Source organism: Diabrotica virgifera, chromosome 7, assembly GCF_917563875.1.
Source record: "Diabrotica virgifera virgifera chromosome 7, PGI_DIABVI_V3a".
In the NCBI taxonomy this organism is placed as follows: Eukaryota; Metazoa; Arthropoda; class Insecta; order Coleoptera; family Chrysomelidae; genus Diabrotica; species Diabrotica virgifera.
In genome coordinates this window covers 235113477-235133758 of record NC_065449.1, presented here as the reverse complement: position 1 = coordinate 235133758, position 20282 = coordinate 235113477, and the positions used below count along the sequence as shown (strand labels likewise).

At 32.6% G+C, this 20282-nt stretch overlaps 1 protein-coding gene across 2 annotated transcripts; it reads left to right on the top strand.

Moving 5' to 3' along the window:
• The first annotated feature begins 369 nt into the window (after nt 1-369).
• LOC114325705 (endocuticle structural glycoprotein SgAbd-2-like) lies at nt 370-16547 on the top strand. Of its 2 annotated transcripts, none has more exons than XM_028273835.2 (3): nt 370-504; nt 7582-7715; nt 16129-16547. In XM_028273835.2, the coding sequence occupies exons 1-3, from the start codon at nt 493-495 to the stop codon at nt 16412-16414; spliced, it is 432 nt and encodes a 143-aa protein (XP_028129636.1). In that variant the 5' UTR covers nt 370-492; the 3' UTR covers nt 16415-16547. The 2 variants fall into 2 exon arrangements, with proteins under 2 accessions (XP_028129636.1, XP_028129637.1); XM_028273836.2 differs by lacking the exon at nt 370-504 and adding an exon at nt 4200-4279.
• The last annotated feature ends 3735 nt before the right edge of the window (nt 16548-20282 follow it).

The following is a 20282-nucleotide window of genomic DNA, read 5'->3' as shown; positions in this document are numbered from 1 at the left end:
TAAAATCCGGCTGTAATTTTACATCCAAAAATTAATGTACGCAAAATTTGCTGTTAATAAATAATTTGCTATATAATTCTATACCTTGAACCAATGCTGTGCGGAAAACGGATATTGAGCCTTTATTGCCTCACCAACGCCCAGCAAATGCTAATTACTACAAATTTGCATCGTTTGACTCATAAGTCTCTTATCCTCTAAACAGATAACCTAAGACAGCATAACATTAATTCCATTAATATTAAATACTAATTATTAAAGTTATAAACATGGAAACGATGAATTTATAACAAATATGAAGACGCGCCTATCCTTGATGACCTTTTGTGGGCAAAAAATGCTCTCGAAAAACAAAACGTTGAGGGGGTCTGTAATTATATTTCTTTGCGACTCCCTACTATATAAACTAGATTCTGTGAAATGTTGCAAACTAGTCTAGTAGATCTTATGAATTAGTCCAAAGTAATAGTGGTCAGTTTACGGTTTTCAAATATGAAAATTCTGGTAAGTATGTAATAGTACTATATAGTTAGATATATGTATACAGCGTATACAAAAAATAACAAGACTTAATTTTTTTTATTTCTAATCCACCAAAAAAATTATTTATCTATACAGGGTGATTGATTAGTATGGTAAAGCTCAATAGCTCCGCTAAAGTAATAGATAGCAATAAAAGTTTATAACAAACATTTTAGCCACCGTTGAGCTTCACATTAGAAAATTAGCTAGAATGTTACAGGGTGTTCGATAATACAGTGGCAGACCAAACTTTTTTTTTTAAACGGAACACCCTATATTTTATTTTATATTCGAAACCCTGTTAACTTCTCCATCACAAAATATAAAGATTTGTAATGTTATATAGGGTATTTACAAAGTTATAACCAATTTTGCATGAAAATCGTAACAGGTTCAACTCCCTGTATAAATAAAAACAAGCAAAACAGCAATGGTTTATTACTGCCATATTTTTTTATTTATTGTCAAAATTTTTAGAATTATTGATATTGCTAATTTTCTTTATATCAAATACAGGTGAGTCAAAACGCAAGTTTTTCTCAGTAATGTTAAATAGAACACCCTGTATTTTATATCATTATTGAAAAATAACATTAACGTACTTTAATTTTTCTATAATATTCCCTATGCCCAAATTTAGTAGTGTTCGAGATATTTTCATTTTTCAATGCAAATTCTTTTAGGTGTTTAAATTTATCTAAATTTTAAGTAAACCATGACTGAATTAACAATTGAAGATTACCGATTATCAATTCGGTAATCAATGTAACACTGTAACAAATAAAGAAATAAAAATAATTTATTAGTAATACATTTTACAAACAAAAACACAACCAATACATGCAACATTTTTGAAACAATTAAAAACTATCTTTTTATGTATATGCAACAAATAAACAAAGAAAATTAGTAATAAATTTGACAAAAAACACACAAACACAAAATACAATATTTTGTGAAGACAATTAAACACTACTTTTTTTATGTAAATGTAACAATGTAACAAATAAAGAACGAAACATAATTTATCAGTAATACATTTTGCAAAAAACATGTTTGAAAAAATTAGAAGCTACTTGTAATAAAATATTTTTAATATTTAATTACATAAGGTGTTCAAAATTATCTCCTAACACATTTATGTACGCCTAAAAACGATCATTGAATGAGCTACTTACTCTACGGAGCATTTGTAAATTAACACAACGAAATACACTTTGTATTCTATTTTTCATCTCATCCCTTGTTGTTGGAGGTATTTTATAAACTTCATTATTAACGTAACCCCAAAAAAATCAGTCCAGTTTATTAAATTCTGGTGATTTGGGTGGCCACGCTACTGGTCCATTGAAAAATGAAAATATCTCGAAAACTAATAATTTAGACATATAGGGAATGTTATCTAAAAATTAAAGTACGGTATTGGTACTCTTCAATAGTGATATAAAATACAGGGTGTTCCATTTAAAATTACTGAGAAAATAATGTACTTGCGTTTTCAGTCACCCTGTATTTGATATTAAGAAAATTAGCAATATCGACCATTCCTGAAAATTTTGACAATACTTTAAAAAATATGGCATTAATAAACCATTGTTGTTTTGCTTATTTTTATTTATACAGGGAGTAGAAATTCTTACGATTTTCATATAAAATTGGTTATAACTTTGTAAATACCCTGTATAACATAACAAACCTTTATATGTTTGTGATGAAGAAGTTAACAAAATTTCGAATTTAAAATAAAATATAGGGTGTTCTATTTATAAACACATAAGTTTGGTCTGCCAGTGTGTTATCGAACACCCTGTAACATTCTAACTAATTTTGTAATGTGAAGCTCAAAGGTGGCTAAAATTTTTGTTATTACCTTTTATTGCTATCTATTACTATAGCGGAGCTATTGAGCTTTACCCTACTAATCAATCACCCTGTATAAGTAAATCAGAATATCTTTATCCCCGGTTTTTGTTTGAAATTTCTTACGCCTTTTAGGGGTGCAAAAGTTTAATAATAATATATTAGCACTTCTAGTCAAGCAGGTTCATGGTTTGGTTTAGAATCTTCCTCCATTTTTGTTTGTTCTTTGCTTTTTCTTTCCAACTGCTTACATTTAGACACCTCAGGTAGTCTTTAACTTTATTTGATCCCATTCCTTCCTTTTCTGTTGTTATCACCTTAATTTTAACAGGATTTTTGACATTCTAACTTGAGACATTATTTAGACATTTTCTAACAATTTAAGTCTTTGTACTTTGTGCCCATACTACAATTATTATATTAGACTTTTTATATATTTCTTGTAACTCTTTGCTTTGTTTGTTCTTCATGTCCAAAGATGCTTCATCACTTTCCCGCCAAATATCCTTCTAAGTTTATTTCATTCCCTTAATATCCTAAATCCTTTTACCCTAAGGTGTCGGATGAAAAGTCCTTAGTGAGTTCCATGCACATTTTTTCTCCATTGCTTCGTATTCTCTGATTGGTTTCTTGCTTGTTCTTTGCTGTTTGCTTTGTCTCTACGATTGAGGATACATTATCATCTCATGTCCTCGTTGATCTGCCCCTTCGTATTTTAATTTGTCTTCTAGCTTCCCGTTACTTGTTAACTGGTCCTTCTTGAAACATTATATGTCCACACCATCTCTGTTGGGCCTCTTCAATTTTCTTAATTGAACCTTAGATGTTCCCTCACTTGCTGATTTCTAATAAAGTCCAATTTGGTTATGCCCATTCTTCTTCTAAGAAACTTCATCTCTATGCACTGTATTTTCGATCTTAATTTATCAGCAAGCTTCTTTCACTACCAAAATTTAAAATCCGCATAGACATCTTCTTATAGATGGTCACTTTGACTTTTTTGGGCAAAAACGTACTTTTGATTGCAAGGTATATCCGAGTAGCTATTCTCGAACTTATTTCAGCTTTTTTAGTTCTTCTGTTCCCTGTTTGCACTCTTAAGTATTTGTCCCAAGTTTCGACCTTTTCGAGTGTATATTTTATGTTCGTTTATTTTCTATTTTTCCAGTTACCATTACTTTCGCCTCATCTTCATTAATTCTCAAATTTCGTTTCATCAGTTCAGGGTTCCATATTTGAAAATTTCGGTTGGCTGTTTCTTTATTTATTCCAAATATTACGAGATCGTCTACAGTCTACGTACGCGCACTCAGAGATCCACACTGCTTCTGGATTTTTATGTCCGGCATAAAATTTTAGTGTTTCTACCCTAATGTATTTGATTATTTGTTTTCCAAGTCGATGTTAAATAATATGGGACTTACGACTCCCCTTGACGTAAACCCTAATTTACCATGAACTGTTCGGATTCCGTATTACCGGCTGTGACCCTGTTCCTTGTATGACTGTATAAGTATTATCAATTGCTGTTTCTAAATTAATAAAGGCTTGGTATAATTCATTGCTTGAGTCCCCTACGTTCTGTAGTAACTTTATGATAGTAAAAATGTTGTCTTGGAAGCTTCTGCCTTTTTTGAATCCATTCTGTGATTGTTCCATTTTAGAGTCAATTTTATTTATTTATAACAAAATATGAAGACACGCCTATTCCTGATGACCTTTTTTGCGTAAAAAATGGTCTCGAAAACAAAACTTTTAGGGGGTCTGTAATTATATTTCGTTGCGACTTCTTACTACATAAACTAGATTTGAAATAATGCAAACTAGTCTAGTAGATCTTATGATTTAATGTAAAGTAATAGTGGTCAGTTTACGGTTTTCTAATATGAAATTTCTGGTAAGTGTAAGTTATAGTGGTTATAGTACATATCTAATATAGATTATAGATATATACAGCAGCTACAAAAATTAACATGGCTTGAACTTTTCGATTTTTAATACATCAAAAGTTTTTATTTTAATATGTGCATTGTATTTATATCCACGTCCATGTTTTTTGTTTAAAATTCCTTAGCCCTTTCATGGGTACCGAATTATGTCCTTTTTAACCCTTCTCTTCTACCCATTCCTTTTGTTTGTTTAATAATTATTTAATGTTAATATTAGGTTTTTTCTTTTGCTTTCCTCAGTCTCCTTCTTCTTTAAGTACCGTCTCCACTAATGCAGGTTGGCTATAACCATTACAAATTCGTTTCTATCTTCTTCTTTTCTTAAAAGCGTCTGGTCGGGAATGTTTTCAGCCAGGATATTTGTCGTCTACCAGGACACCTTTTACTTTGATTTTACCCTTCGTAATTAGCTGCAATAACTCGTACTCATCATTTCTAAGTATGTGCCCAAAATTAGGTGTCTTTTTGTAATATGATCTTCTTTTTCCATGGCACTACAGCCCAGATTGAGCCTGGGCCTCCTTTATTTTTTGCCTTGCTTGTCTGTGGCTGCTCTTTTCCATACACGGATTCCTAAAAGAGCTTGTGCGTCGCTGTTTACTGTGTCTTCCCAGCGATTTCTTAGCTTTCCAACCCGTCTTTTTCCCTGCATTCTAGCATTCAGTGCTCTTTTTGGTAGCCTATCATTTCCCATTCTTATCACATGTCCAGCCCATTGCAATCTTTGTATTCTAATGAAATCTGACAGGGGTGTTTCCTTATAGAGTTGATAAAGCTCGCTGTTGTATCGACTTCTGTAAATTCCGTTTTCCCTCACAGGTCCTGGTATTCTTCTCATCTTTTGGATGTTTCTTTTAGGACCCAGGATTCACTGCCGTAGCATGTTATTGGTAGGATTAAAGTTTTATAGATTCTCATCTTTGTATTTCGGTGGACACTTTTAGACCAAAATATATGGGAGAGGGCAAGATAAGCTCTGTTTGCCTGCATTATTCTCTTTCGTATTTCTCCATCTTCTGATCCGTCGGCATAAATTTCTACTCCCAGGTATGTAAATTTTCCAACCGTTTTAATGTCATCTTCATGTATAATGTTTTTTGGAACTATATTATTTCTTCTCGTCTGAGTCATTATTTTTGTTTCTTCTGTGTTAATTTCCAGATCTAGCATTTTTGTTTGTGTTTTTAACTCTGTTTCCTGTGCTTCTGTTTATGTTCTTAATATTTGTAATATGATCGGTCCATGGTATTTTAAAAATTATCCTAAAGGCCACATCTCAAAGCTACCAGCTTTCTCATTGGGTCAACATTAATATTCCAGGCTTTGACACCATAAAGAACCATCCGATATCGGATTTGCAGATTGAGTTTATGGTTACTCAGAAATTTCCTCATCTATAAAAAGGCTATTCTTGATTGCTCTATTTTGATCAAATTTATGATTTCTGATTTGTCTTTGTCTCCACTCTCGTCTATTTACAAATTGTCCCCTCTTGATTTATTTAGTGATACCCGTGTCAACAACACAAGTATAATTTTCTAAATATAATTTTATTTTACACCTTTTTTATGCTTACTTCTTACTAATTTTCTACTTGGTTTTTTTTTTCTATTATGTGCTATTTTATGGTATTGTCAGCTTTCGTATTTACGAAATGTTTTTCAGTTTGTCCATGTTTCATGTTGTCTATCAAATGCTGTTTCAAGATCAATGAATAATAATATGATCGTTTGGTTTTTTCAGCTGATTATTGAATATTACGGATTCTTCGTGTATCCCTCTATAAATTATTCTCTTCCATATTTTAATGATGTCACTATATTTCTTATCTCTTCTAAACTATTCACAGCAATACAACCTGATCGAATTGCTATACCTTTCTTTATTTTTTAAAGGGATGTAACAGTTCTCTCATTGGTGACTATCGCAGTTACTCTTCTCATTGTCTACTGTCAAGAAGTACTGGACACATTTAATCCTATTAAAATCTTTTGTTTTCTTTGCTGTTTATTTGGCTATTTAATTTATTACAAAAAAATATTTAAAATTCTTTGTAAAAGGTATATAATTTATTAAAATGCACTTAAAGGGCTAAATCACATATGCAAAACGATTTCGATCTTAATACAAATCATCATCAGTGCTGAACAGGATGTTCACGTGCTAAGCCACCAAAATTGAAAAATTCACATAGGAATGTACCTATACAGCCAGGTACAGGAAAACTTTTTTTCTTGTGGATTATTTCATATATTAGATCTTTTTTTTTTCAATTTTGTATGTCTTCTTTTGTTATCATGAAATACGCTATTTGGGAATGTTTTGATCTCTTTTCTATGTGACAGGTTAAATTTTTCTCTTTTAAAAATGTAATACCAGTCCCCATATCTAATGGTTTTGGCATAGGCGTAACCGGGGGGGGGGAGATTTTGCGGGTTATAACCCCCCATTGGGATGTACTTTGAGCACTATACTTTTAACACCATAGCCCTTAGAGACCTTCCCAGTAGTTGTAACCCCCCCCTTAAGATCATCCTGGTTACGCCTATGGGTTTTGGTGATTCTTAATTCTAACACATTATAGTCAGTTTCACCTCTGGTTCTAAAGCTTAATCCTCCATGTATGGTTTTTATTTCTTTTGGAATAACCTACATGAACCATAAAATCATCAATCGTTGTGACTCTCTTCTCTGATGAAATATCAATTAGGGGAGCATACACAAAAACAACATTAGAGAATTATACCTATATCAAGTATAGTACAAATTTCACTGTAATAATTACATCACTCATTCTTATAACTTCCACTACGTTGTCTTATATTTCTTTATTAGCAATTTTACTTCAGCTCAAATGCTAATTTTCCCTACATATCAAAATATAGGCAGCTATGTTGTTCATCTAGTTCCTTCCCCCTTTATGCGCATCTAGATTCACGACATTGCAGGATCCTATCCTGATATTTCTAATGTCTATATAAGTGTTCCTTCTGAAATCCAGAAATCCATTTGAAGACTCTTGAACATTTCTCTTTAGAATATACCACCATTTTGGTATACGTTTTGTTACACTGAAGAAGGTCTTTTATTATCTTGAACTGAAAAGATTTCCGAACATTTGATGCCTGAATGCCTTTTCAATCAGTATGATCCACTATTTAGTTGACCTATGAATATGATTTTTTAACCACACCTTTCTAATCAAAATGCTCCTTTTTAAATACAAAAGTAACAAACTTTTTATTGGTAGGTATTTATATTGTTGTCTCTGGCCCTAGCTTCTGCGCAATACTACAGACCAGAAAATTATGGCCGGAATCCTAATGCCAGAATTATAAGCCAAACCCAACAAGGACCCAATACAGATGGATCATATAAATGGAGGTAAGAATTATTTATTATTAAAAATTTATATCTTTACCAATACTATTTTGAATATTGTCCTCAAGGAATTTTTTGTAGCATCTCAATACAATATACTATTTTTATAGGGGAGAAGCCTCAATTTTACTTTAATAGTTATTTATGATATAAGTGTTAAAAGTACACGTTTAAGGCACGCATGTGAAAGTTTGCAGAATGAGCGATAGCGGGTTCTGCAATTCACATGAGTGCCTTAAAAATGTACTTTTTAACACGCATATCGTACAATATTTTTTCTACAAACGTAATTACAGGACAATATCTACAAAAATTTTTACTTGAACTTGACTGACATTCCATTTTTATATTTTTTTTGACATTAGATCAAAATTGTCTATACGGTTAATACAAACTGCAGTAGCATTTTTAACGCTCGTATGGAGTGCTAAAAATTGCATTTTTAACACGGTTGTAGAAAAAATAAGTTTATTTTGACATTTCGAGTTTCGTAAACTTTTCGACCGTAAATCGGTCTCCAAATACGATATTTTTGAAATCTAAAAGTGCTGGTATGACGTAAATATAAAAATATCCACAAAACAAAATAAGGGCTCCTAAGGCGCCCTAAGAAAAAATCCAATGCTTTGAATAAATATATGAAATAACATCAATATTGGGGAATTCAAAAATAAAAAAAGCAAAACAGAATATACACTATTTATTAACAAATTTTTCTTCTTCCTCTGTACATGGTGTCCAGAAACTCTACCGACAAACGAAGACAGGAGATTTCTCAGATAATTTTAGGACAATTTACCCAAATTCAACTAGCTCGAAAATGCTTCCTAAGGGAACTAGAGCTCTTTGAAAATGGCGTCTTATAATTAGTTTTTCTTAAATACCTCCAGAACGCTTCTAGTTAGAAAAAGAAAAATTGGTACACATATTTATCTTCCAAAGATAAATCGATTCTATCTATTGTGAATTTCTAGTATCAGTCATAGGCGTCCGTTTTGGGTGGGGCAACGGATATTTTATCGCATAACTTTTTTGTCTTTAACTTTTAAGCATTTTTGATACTGGATTATTAAATTGTGAGGTATTCTAACACTAAAAGCTACTCTTGCTTTAAGTCAGTAGGACACACCGTTTTCTAGAAAAATCGATTTGAAAATTTTTCGGTTCCACAATTTGAATAAAAAATTGAAAAAATTAAAAAAAAAACGGTGTATTTTACCAACTTAAATCAAGAGTAACTTTTAGTACTAGAATATCTCATAATTTAATATTCTAGTGTCAAAATTTTTTAAAAATTATAGACAAAAAAGTTATGCGATAAAATAACCGTTGACCTACCCAAAACGGACGTATGTGACCGGTACCTGAAATTTGCAATTAATGAAATCGATTCATCTCTGGAATATTAATAAACGTACCAGTTTTCGTTTTTCTAAATTTTTTTTGAATTTTTTTTATGTTCAAAAAACGAAAAATTTTCAAATTGATTTTTCTAGCAAACGGTGTATCCTATCGTATAGGCACTGACCGGTATTAGAAATTTGCAGTGGATGGAATCGATTTATCTCTAGAAGATAAATATATTTACCAATTTTGGTTTTTCTAAATAGAAGCGTTCTAGAGATATTTATGAAAAACTAATTACCAGACTCCATCTTCAAATAGCTGTAGCTCTTTTAGGAAGCATTTTCGGACCAGATGAATTGGAATAAATTGTCTTAAAATTATCTGAGGAATCTCATGTCTTCGTTTGTCGGTAGAGTTTCCGGACACCCTGTATAAACAATTTTGCTTGTACATTGTCGTGTTGTTGCCTCAATAAAATATTGTCACTCGTTTTGCTCCAATTTCGTTCTCCGCCATAGTTGGTCTCTCAGCGTGGTTCCTGTAATTTTTCTGAATATTCTCATTTCTGTAGTTTTCAACATTCTTTGTGTTTTGTTTTACTCTGTTTAATGCCTTCGTCAAATCTATCAAACATAGGAATAAGAGTCTATTGTATGGTAACGTAACTCTGTCTGTGTAGTCTGTTTTACGACGAATATTGCATCTGTACACGACCTCCCCGTACGGACGCCTTGTTAGTCATCTGCTAAGTTTTTGAACTGATTTATCCGATTTTTTGCAAAAATGTAGTTGTAGGTTTCAGAGTAATGTTGAGAAAATGAATACCTTTGTAGATTTCTGGTTGCTTTATATCGCCTTTTTTTAATAATAGGATATTAGCTCGCTTACCTCCATTCTTTAGATACTTTACTGCGTCTTATAATCTTGTTAATTCATTGTTTAGGATAATTATTGCTGTTTATAATTTCTGATCTTTGTAGTTTCAATATCATTTGTTTTTCCTCTGTATATAAATTCTTTTCATAGTCAATACACACTTCCTTTTCGAAGTGTTTCGAGTCTATTAATTTCTTCTGCTCCAGTCTTTGACCTCTTATAAAGCGCCATATTTCTTTTTGTTAACAATAAAAATCAAGCAGCCAAAGATTTTAGAAGACATAAAAATATTGCTCCAGTTCTTTTGAGGAGCGTTTTTAGTACTCGTTTTGAATTTTCTTACGTATCTTATGTGTTTCGTTTCTTATTTCCTTGTAATCTCCGTATGCCTGTTGTTCATTTTTTGACAAACAGCAGGACACAAACAACTGGGATATTAAAATGTCCAGATACAAAAATAATATTTGACCAAAATAAAAAATATTGAAATCAGAGACAGAACTATGCATAAGTACAAACAAAATCAAAAGATAAATAAGAACAAAAGTATTAAAAGTATACAAAATTTTTTAAGATATTGAAGCAGACGATGTGTTAATTATTGTTATACTTCTAATCTGACAGATCTGTAAAATATGTAAGTACTCACTAAAACAGAACATGATCTACATGTGAATGGTACGTTAATAAACAATTAAGGATATGCTGATGTCACCCTTATGAATAAATAAACTTTTTCTTGCTATTGTACTCACTACTGAGCAAGATATCGTCTAAACATGAACAGCAAAATCCAAAAAATATTGTGTCATTGGACAAGTTTTCTACATTGACTTTTTGGTGTTAAGGTTGCACAAGAAAAGCACCTCAAGATTGGTTTGTATAAAAAGTGGATATTTTATGATACACAGGTATAACGAAACATTAGCAGTATTTTAGACATTTTTGTGAAGGTGTATCGAAACAAGTATAGGTAATTGAAGCAGACGATGTGTTAATTTTTGTTATACTTCTAATCTGACAGATCTGTAAAATATGTAAGTACTCACTAAAACAGAACATGATCTACATGTGAATGGTACGTTCATAAATAATTAAGGATATGCTGATGTCACCCTTATGAATAAATAAACTTTTTCTTGCTACTGTACTCACTACTGAGCAAGATATCGTCTAAACATGAACAGCAAAATCCAAAAAATGTTGTGTCATTGGACAAGATTTCTACATTGACTTCGGCGTTGAGGTTGCACAAGAAAAGCACCACAAGATTGGTTTGTATAAAAAGTGGATATTTTATTATACACAGGTATAGCGAAACATTAGCAGTATTTTAGACATTTTTGTGAAGGTGTATCGAAACAAGTATAGGTAATTGAAGCAGACGATGTGTTAATCTTTGTTATAATTCTAATCTGACAGATCTGTAAAATATGTAAGTACTCACTAAAACAGAACATGATCTACATGTGAATGGTACGTTAATAAACAATTAAGGATATGCTGATGTCACCCTTATGAATAAATAAACTTTTTCTTGCTACTGTACTCACTACTGAGCAAGATATCGTCTAAACATGAACAGCAAAATCCAAAAAATGTTGTGTCATTGGACAAGTTTTCTACATTGACTTCGGCGTTGAGGTTGCACAAGAAAATCACCACAAGATTGGTTTGTATAAAAAGTGGATATTTTATTATACACAGGTATAACGAAACATTAGCAGTATTTTAGACATTTTTGTAAAGGTGTATCGAAACAAGTATAGGTAATTGAAGCAGACGATTTGTTAATTTGTGTTATACTTCTAATCTGACAGATCTGTAAAATATGTAAGTACTCACTAAAACAGAACATGATCTACATGTGAATGGTACGTTAATAAACAATTAAGGATATGCTGATGTCACACTTATGAATAAATAAACTTTTTCTTGCTATTGTACTCACTACTGAGCAAGATATCGTCTAAACATGAACAGCAAACTCCAAAAAATATTGTGTCATTGGACAAGTTTTCTACATTGACTTCGGCGTTGAGGTTGCACAAGAAAAGCACCACAAGATTGGTTTGTATAAAAAGTGGATATTTTATGATACACAGGTATAACGAAACATTAGCAGTATTTTAGACATTTTTGTAAAGGTGTATCGAAACAAGTATAGGTAATTGAAGCAGACGATTTGTTAATTTGTGTTATACTTCTAATCTGACAGATCTGTAAAATATGTAAGTACTCACTAAAACAGAACATGATCTACATGTGAATGGTACGTTAATAAACAATTAAGGATATGCTGATGTCACCCTTATGAATAAATAAACTTTTTCTTGTTATTGTACTCACTACTGAGCAAGATATCGTCTAAACATGAACAGCAAACTCCAAAAAATATTGTGTCATTGGACAAGTTTTCTACATTGACTTCGGCGTTGAGGTTGCACAAGAAAAGCACCACAAGATTGGTTTGTATAAAAAGTGGATATTTTATTATACACAGCTATAACGAAACATTAGCAGTATTTTAGACATTTTTTTGAAGGTGTATCGAAACAAGTATATATTTTTGGGTTTACTAATAAGAAAAGTAATTTAGTAGGAACTCCTAAAAACAATCAATAATCTACTTATTTACGTGCTTGATCCTTTAAGGACATTTGCTGTCATCACGGCCCAGTTTGCTCTGTCCTCAGTGGTTTTGAAAGTTCTATTGTTGTTTTTCTACTTCATTGTTTTAAATTTTTCAACCAGCATGTGCGTCGTCTCACCGGTCATATTTTCCTTTCTACTTTCTCCTGTATAACCAATCGCATGTTTATACAGTAATCTAAGGAAAAATAGTAATATAGAAGGATTTTTGAAACTGCAGAAAAAAATTATGGTCGGGTGTGTTCACAATAACTGAGTTCACATTAATTTGCTACTACTAATTTATCATAGTCGTGCCTATCTTTTCAAGATATAATTGTTAATATATTTATACCCTTTAACGCTTCTGGGAGGTACTGTCATTTCAATACGAATGAAGCTATATTATTTTTATATTTAAATTAAAAAATATGGTCAGAAATTTAAGGTCAATATAGAAATTTATTTCCTTGAAATATTGTACTTTTAAACAAGAAATGTTATTTTAATGTAAGGGAGATCACGAAGATTAGTATATTAGTTAAAGGAATTTAATATTTAATTTCGATTCAGAGATCATTACCATCTCTCTATGGACCATTTCGAACTTTTGTTCTCCTCAGGAAAGCTTGTAATGATGCTCTGAACCGAAATTAGATATATTGCCAAGTATGCCAATTACAAGGAAATAATTAACATTTAGAGCAAGGACACACCAGGCGGCGCGCGTCGAATCAACGTCGAGGCAGCGTAAAACACATGGCGCGGTATAACAGCGGCAGCTATGCTACGATTTAAAGTATTTGTATTTCGTTGTTGCCAAATTTAGTCGCGTGTTAGCTGCTGTACGATACGATGTCTGAAAGTTATGACGATTTGTCTTTTGTAATAAATACAAGTTTATTTTATCTTAGATTAAAGAAAAAAAGAAACGCAGATATTGGATACATCCCACCATAAAGGAACGAAATTATAAGGGATTGTTTACACATTATATTAACGAAATTAATATAATAAAGGACCAGAGATGTTTTTTAATTTTACAAGAATGTCTAAAAAATCTTTTCAGGAGTTATTAGTAATTACTAAAGAGCCGTGTTCAAGAAATAACACCGTTATGAGGGAAAGCATATTACCCAAGAAAAACTATTTATAACGCTAAGAGGCTGTCCACTCTATGGTACGCCACTGAGCAAATACAGGTGTTAAATTGATGCCCCTCTATTATACCCCATCTATTGGGAAATAGTGATGTTTCACAAATGAATATTAACAAAAAAATTATTCAAATTAAAGCCAAAGTACGTATCGAGAATGACGAAAACTAGAATATACAAAACCGTAATAAGAGCAACAGTCACCTACGGATGTGAGACATGGGTGCTAAATAAAACAGAAGAAAAAATGATATAGAGTTGAGAACGGAACGTACTAAGAGCTATTTTCAGGGGAAAGAATACAGATACAGAAGACGGCTGGCATAGAAGCACCAATCAAGAATTAAGGATGCTTTACAAGGAACCAAGTGTAACAAGATACACAAAGTCATAAAGAATCAGGTGGGCAAGTCATGTCGAGGGGATGGATAAGAAAAGAATGCCAAAGATGGTACTGCACAGAAGACCAGTTGGGACCAGGAGACGAGGTAGACCAAGAAAAAGACGGTAAGAAAGTTTCAGGAAAGTATAGTATCGATGGAAATTACACACTGGAAAGAGGAGGTGAAAAATAGGATATAGTGGAGAACCATACTTCAACAATTTTTACATATACATCACATACAATTACAGTCGAACCCGCTTATTAGAATACCTGTTATAGGAATATCCCGGTTTAAGGAATAGAAATTTGAGGTCCCGAAACGTTTCTACTAGCAACCAATGATCGGTTATTAAAATAACCCGGTTATAGGAATACTTTTGCTTGGCGCAAAGGCTATTCCAATAAGCGGGTTCGACTGTATATATAAATTATTAGCATAAACTGTATTATCTAAAATTGTAAATACAAGGCCTGTAGAGCATAATAAATAAAATAATAAATAAGGCCTGTTTTTCATTATTCTGTTTGAATATTCATCAATATGCATATCCCAAATAGCTGGTCTCATTTGAATTTCATTAATTAATTTCTCTACATCTGTATTTCCCATCACAAAAACACGATCTGACAACACTCACTACAGAATTCGCTAGAAAACAGCTCAAACGTCTGTGTTGCAGCACGATACACGCATTTATGATATGCCGTCGAAGTCATAAAACCGATTGGCGGTGGCTGGGTTCCAGGATATGTCGCCAGAAAGTCGCTTAATCGAAAATCTTAAGAGCGTCTGGTGTGTGTTACTGCATCAAAGTATAGTATAGAAGGATGGGAAATAGATATAAGAGAGAATCTGTTTCCGAATTAAGAAATCCAAAGATTTTATTTTAAATATTTATTTGTTTGAAAATTGAGTCGCTTGTTAAGCGACTCCATTTAAAAGTTTGCCCACCACTGGTATAGAACCTGACTTCATTTGAGGCAAAATGCAAAAATTGCAGATGAAAGCTTCACTTTTAAAGATCATTTTGCTTTTTGTCGATAGTACACTCCAATCAAAAGATATTGAATTTTTACCGTTAAGTTGATACACATTTATGCACCCGAAATCAATTTTTTATATAAAATTTGTATCAAATCGTTAGTAAAATATCGATATCTTTTGATTATAGTGTCCTATCGCCAAAAATGAAAATGCGTTTTAAAGATTAAAAGGACAGTTTTCGTATCCAGTTTTTGTTTTTTTTTTTTTTGTCGAAAATGAAGTCAGTTTCTTTACAGCTGTTAAAGACATAAAAATTGCGCGATTTTTGACATTTTTTACGATTCTTATGGGGATTTTAGGGGGAAGCCCGTGTGTAGGTGCCAAACTTTTTTTTACATCTTTTGGGGACCCACAAGTGACATTTTCAACAAAATTCAGCTTGTTCGTATGATTTTTTAAGGTCAAATCTCTCACTATTGGACTAATAATACTCTGGCAAATGTATTATATTTTTGTAAAATTTTGAAAAGTGTTTAGTTGGTAGAACAAATCTAATATTCGTTTTTAGTATTGTTGAATTCTCTACAAAAGTTTTTGTTTAACTTTTTATGTAAAATAACAATAGAGAAGCAGGAATCCATTAATTTAGAATTTTCCATTGGGTTCCCTATGGCCCGTTTGACGATTCATCACCCGGTATATGAAGATCGGGAAAAACTTTTTTATACGCCCCCTACCTTATATTAAAAAACAGCTTGTAATCGAAACACTGCTGTATATTCATGTCTACCATAGTCCAACCAGGGTCCTGGTTGGGTAACATTTGCCGATAGTCCCATAAGTTTTGTAGTTGGGTAAACTTTTTACTTAAAGTACATTCTTTGATTTCAAACACCTATCTATAAATATACGAGCCATTTTCCCTTCTTTCTTTCTCAATCGGGTTTGGCCTAGCTCGATCAGAACCAGCGTATCTACTATAAATAATTTTTATTACATCCGAACTCACAAAATACTTTATTTACCTATTTTTAGTTACGCAACTGACAATGGAATTACAGCAGAAGAAGAAGGCCGTCTTAAAGGCCGAGGAAGCCAGCAAGAAGCAATGGAAGCAAGAGGAGGCTTTAGTTACACAGCTCCAGACAATACCGTGATCTCATTGACATACACTGCAGATGAGAATGGATTCCAAGCTTACGGACCACATCTGCCAACACCTCCACCAATACCTGTTGCTATCCAAAGGGCATTAGACTGGATTAGGGCAAATCCGGATCCAAGATATCAACCAGATAGTCGCTATGATGGCCGCTACTGATTTACCCTTTCAACATAAATAATTTGTTTGTTAATTTCTACGACGAAAATCTAAAAACGTAAAATGTTTACCGAAAGATTAACAGATGTTACTGATTTTTTAATAAAAAAAGCTATATAACTGAAAAAACAAATTGTGTTGCTGATTTCGACTGTCCGTAAAAAATAATGCTGTGTTTAAAAAAAATTATTATTATTTTTTTATTATTGTCAACGTCGTTATTATTCAATATTAAGTATTATGATCAATAAGTGTATCATCCATGTAGGTATGTACTCTTATTATATCCATATATTTCTTTACTAAATAGATCAACTCTTGTATCATCATAGTCCATTACCATTTTTAACGCTTATTTTAAATATACTTGCAAAATATAGTTGCGAAATACAAACGGAGCCATCTTCTTCTTCGGCGTATATCACGACCCATTTTGTTCTGTCTGCAGCGGTTTTGAAGGGTTATATTGTTATTTTTGGAATATAAAACGTAAGAAGTTTATACCAATCAGGCAAAGTCGATAACGCTGTGTCGGAAATGTGCGATATACAATGGCCTGGATTAGGAAAATGTAACACCAGAAATGGAACACTGTATTATTGCGGAAACAACGACCCCAATCACAAACAGGGAGTTGGAATTAGTTGATAATAATTCTCGGAAATCCGTTTGTAACTTTGTTCCCTACTCTCAACTCTCATTTAAATCGTAAAATAAATATAATCCAAGTATATATACCCACTGCAGACAAGGATGAAGACACCATAGAGGCCTTTTATGAACAAATTGGCAATGTCTTAAAGCTAACTAAAAGACATGACATAAATATTATAATGGGCGATTTGAACGCTTAAAATTCGGTCAAGGAGAAGTGGAGAATTGTGTGGGGCGATATGGACTCGGGGAAAGAAATGAACGTGGCGATAGGCTTGTTGATTTCTGTATCAATGAGGAACTCATAATTGCAAATACCTTGTTCAAACTTCCTGAAGGTAGACTATATACATGGAACTCACCAGCTATAACAACAAAATAGTCAGAAATCAAATAGATATTATCGTAAACAGAAGATATAGAAATTCTATAATGTCATCTAAAACTTATCCAGGAGCGGACATATCCTCCGATCACAACCCTGTTGTTTTGTCTATGAGAGTGAAACTAAAGAAGGTAAAGAGCCCTAGCTCCAATAAAATCATGGATACAAGGCGGCTCAAACAAGACAAGACCTATGCTGAAACGAAATTTAAAATAAACGACAACTTAAGGAAAGTCAAAGAAGATAGTGCGGAAACTCTGACTGTTGACCAAAACTTGGGAAAAATTCAACACGCCTTAGTATCAGTTTGAAAAGAAACCTTCAAACCACTTGGAGAAAAAACAAAATCTTGGATGATAGTAGAAATTCTTGAACTTATGAAAGAACGAAGAAAACATAAAACAAAAGACCCGAATAAATACAAAGAAATTCAGAGAATCATCAGAAAGAAAATTCGAGAGGCAAAAGAGAGGTGGCTCTCCGACAGATGCAAAGAAATAGAAGACCTGGATAAAAAGTATGACAGCTTTAATTTACACAAAAAGAATTAAAGAAATGACAGGTTCTAGAAAAAGCACAAGCACGAATACCCTTAAAAATGATAAAGGGGATATTATTACTGACGTGAAGGAGAGATTGTGTCAATGGACCAATTCCATCCAACAACTATTTAATGATGAAAGAGGAGAACTGTCATTGGAAATCACAGAGAATACCAGACCACCAATATTAAGAGACGAAGTCATCTATGCCATCAAAAACACAAAAGAGGGTAAAGCTACTGGACCAGATGGTGTGCCCATCGAATTATTAAAAGTTATTGATGAAGATGGTATTGATGTAATGGTTGAACTCTTTTTTCTAATATATATCAGACTGCCATAATCCCCAGATAATGGCTGTAATCGACCTTTGTAGCAATTTCCAAAAAGTCAAGTGTAACAACCTGCTCAGATCACAGAACAATATCTTTAATGAGTCACACACTTAAAACATTTTTGAAAATAATACACAGTAGAATTGTTAAAACTCACGAATATGAAATCAGTGACACACAATTTGGCTTTAGAAATGGTATGAGCACACGAAATGCTTTGTTCGGCTTGAATGTGCTGGCCCAGAGATGCATGGACATGAATCAGGATATGTACTTATATTTTGTAGACTTTGAAAAGGCATTTGATAAAGTTCAATATAAAAAGCTTGTAGATATATTACAAAGCAAAAATATTGACAGTGGTGTCATGAAAATTATATCTAATATATATTGGAATCAAACTGCCAAGGTAAGAGTTGACAACCAGGACACCCAAGATATCAAAATACAGAGAGGAGTCCGTCAGGGTTGCGTGCTGTCTCCACTAATTTTCAATGTCTACAGTGAAGTGGTATTTCAAGAAGCGCTCTCAGATTCAATAGAAGGTATATCTATCAATGGAGAAGTTTTGAACAACTTACGTTTTGCAGACGATACAGTAATAATAACAGATAACAACAATGATTTACAGAACGTAATGCAACGCCTTACTAAAAGCATGATCATAACTAAATCAGCACACGTAAACATCCAGTTAACTATTGAAGATACTGTGATTGAGAGTGTGGATAACTACAAATACTTAGGACCATGGATAACATCAAATGTAGATCAAACCAAAGAAATTAAGACACGTATTGAATTAGCACGTGCATCATTCATTAAACTTAAAAAGTTTCTTTGTTGTCGGGATATAGGGTTAGAAATACGCCTAAGGATGCTTCGATGTTACGTGTTCTCTACTCTTCTATATGGCTTGGAAGCGTGGCCGTTGAAACAAGTCCATTTGAATAAGTTGGCCGCCTTTGAATTTTGGTGATACAGAAGAATCCTACGAATATCGTGGATTCAAAGAATTTCGAACGTGGAAGTAACTAGAAAGATAGGAAATCAACCGGAAATAATACTAACTATCAAAAGACGAAACTTGAGTACTTGGGACATGTGATGAGAGGGCAAAAATACTTATTATTGCAACTTATTATGCAAGGCAAAATCCGAGGAAAGAGAAATGTGGGAAGACGAAGAACATTCTGACTTAAGAACTTACGGGAATTGCTCGAATGCAATAGTGCAGAGCGGCAGTCAACAGGGTCCGGATTGCTACGATGATTTCCAACCTTCGATAGAAGATGGAACTTAAAGAAGAAGAATTGTTGTTTTTGCACTTCACTGATTTACATTTTTCTACCAGGACGTGCGTCGTCCCACCAGTCCTCTTTTTCCTTCCACTTTTCCTTGTATTGGTAGGTAACCAATCACATAAACTTATATTATTAATTCTTTACTATATGACCAATGCATCTCATTTTTTTTTCCTTTATGGTGTTGAGTATTTCTTTTTCATTTTTCATTTTTCTTAATATTTCCGTGTTTGTTAAGTGTTGTGTCCATGTTATTTTCTACGTTTTTCGATAGCACCACGTATCATAGCTAGCAAGTCATTTATCAGTTCGTCCGTAAAAACATACATTATAAACTTATTTAAAAACACTCAGTTATTAGTTTATATTCTGCATCATTTTGTATTAATCGCCAATACTATAATACTAACATAAATAAAACCATTACTACAAGATAGGCAACTGACTGTCAACTAATGTCAACACCTATTGATGTTAAGAACTTAAAACATGTAATATATAAGTTACTATTTACTAAGCTTCAAATTTGCTGACCAAATTTTGTTTGGCGTATTTACAATCACTTTTCTTAAAGTTTCATTACCTATTTGTTAGAGAAAAGTTATTAAAAATTAAATTTCTTATCAAAATGTCACCTTATAAATTAAA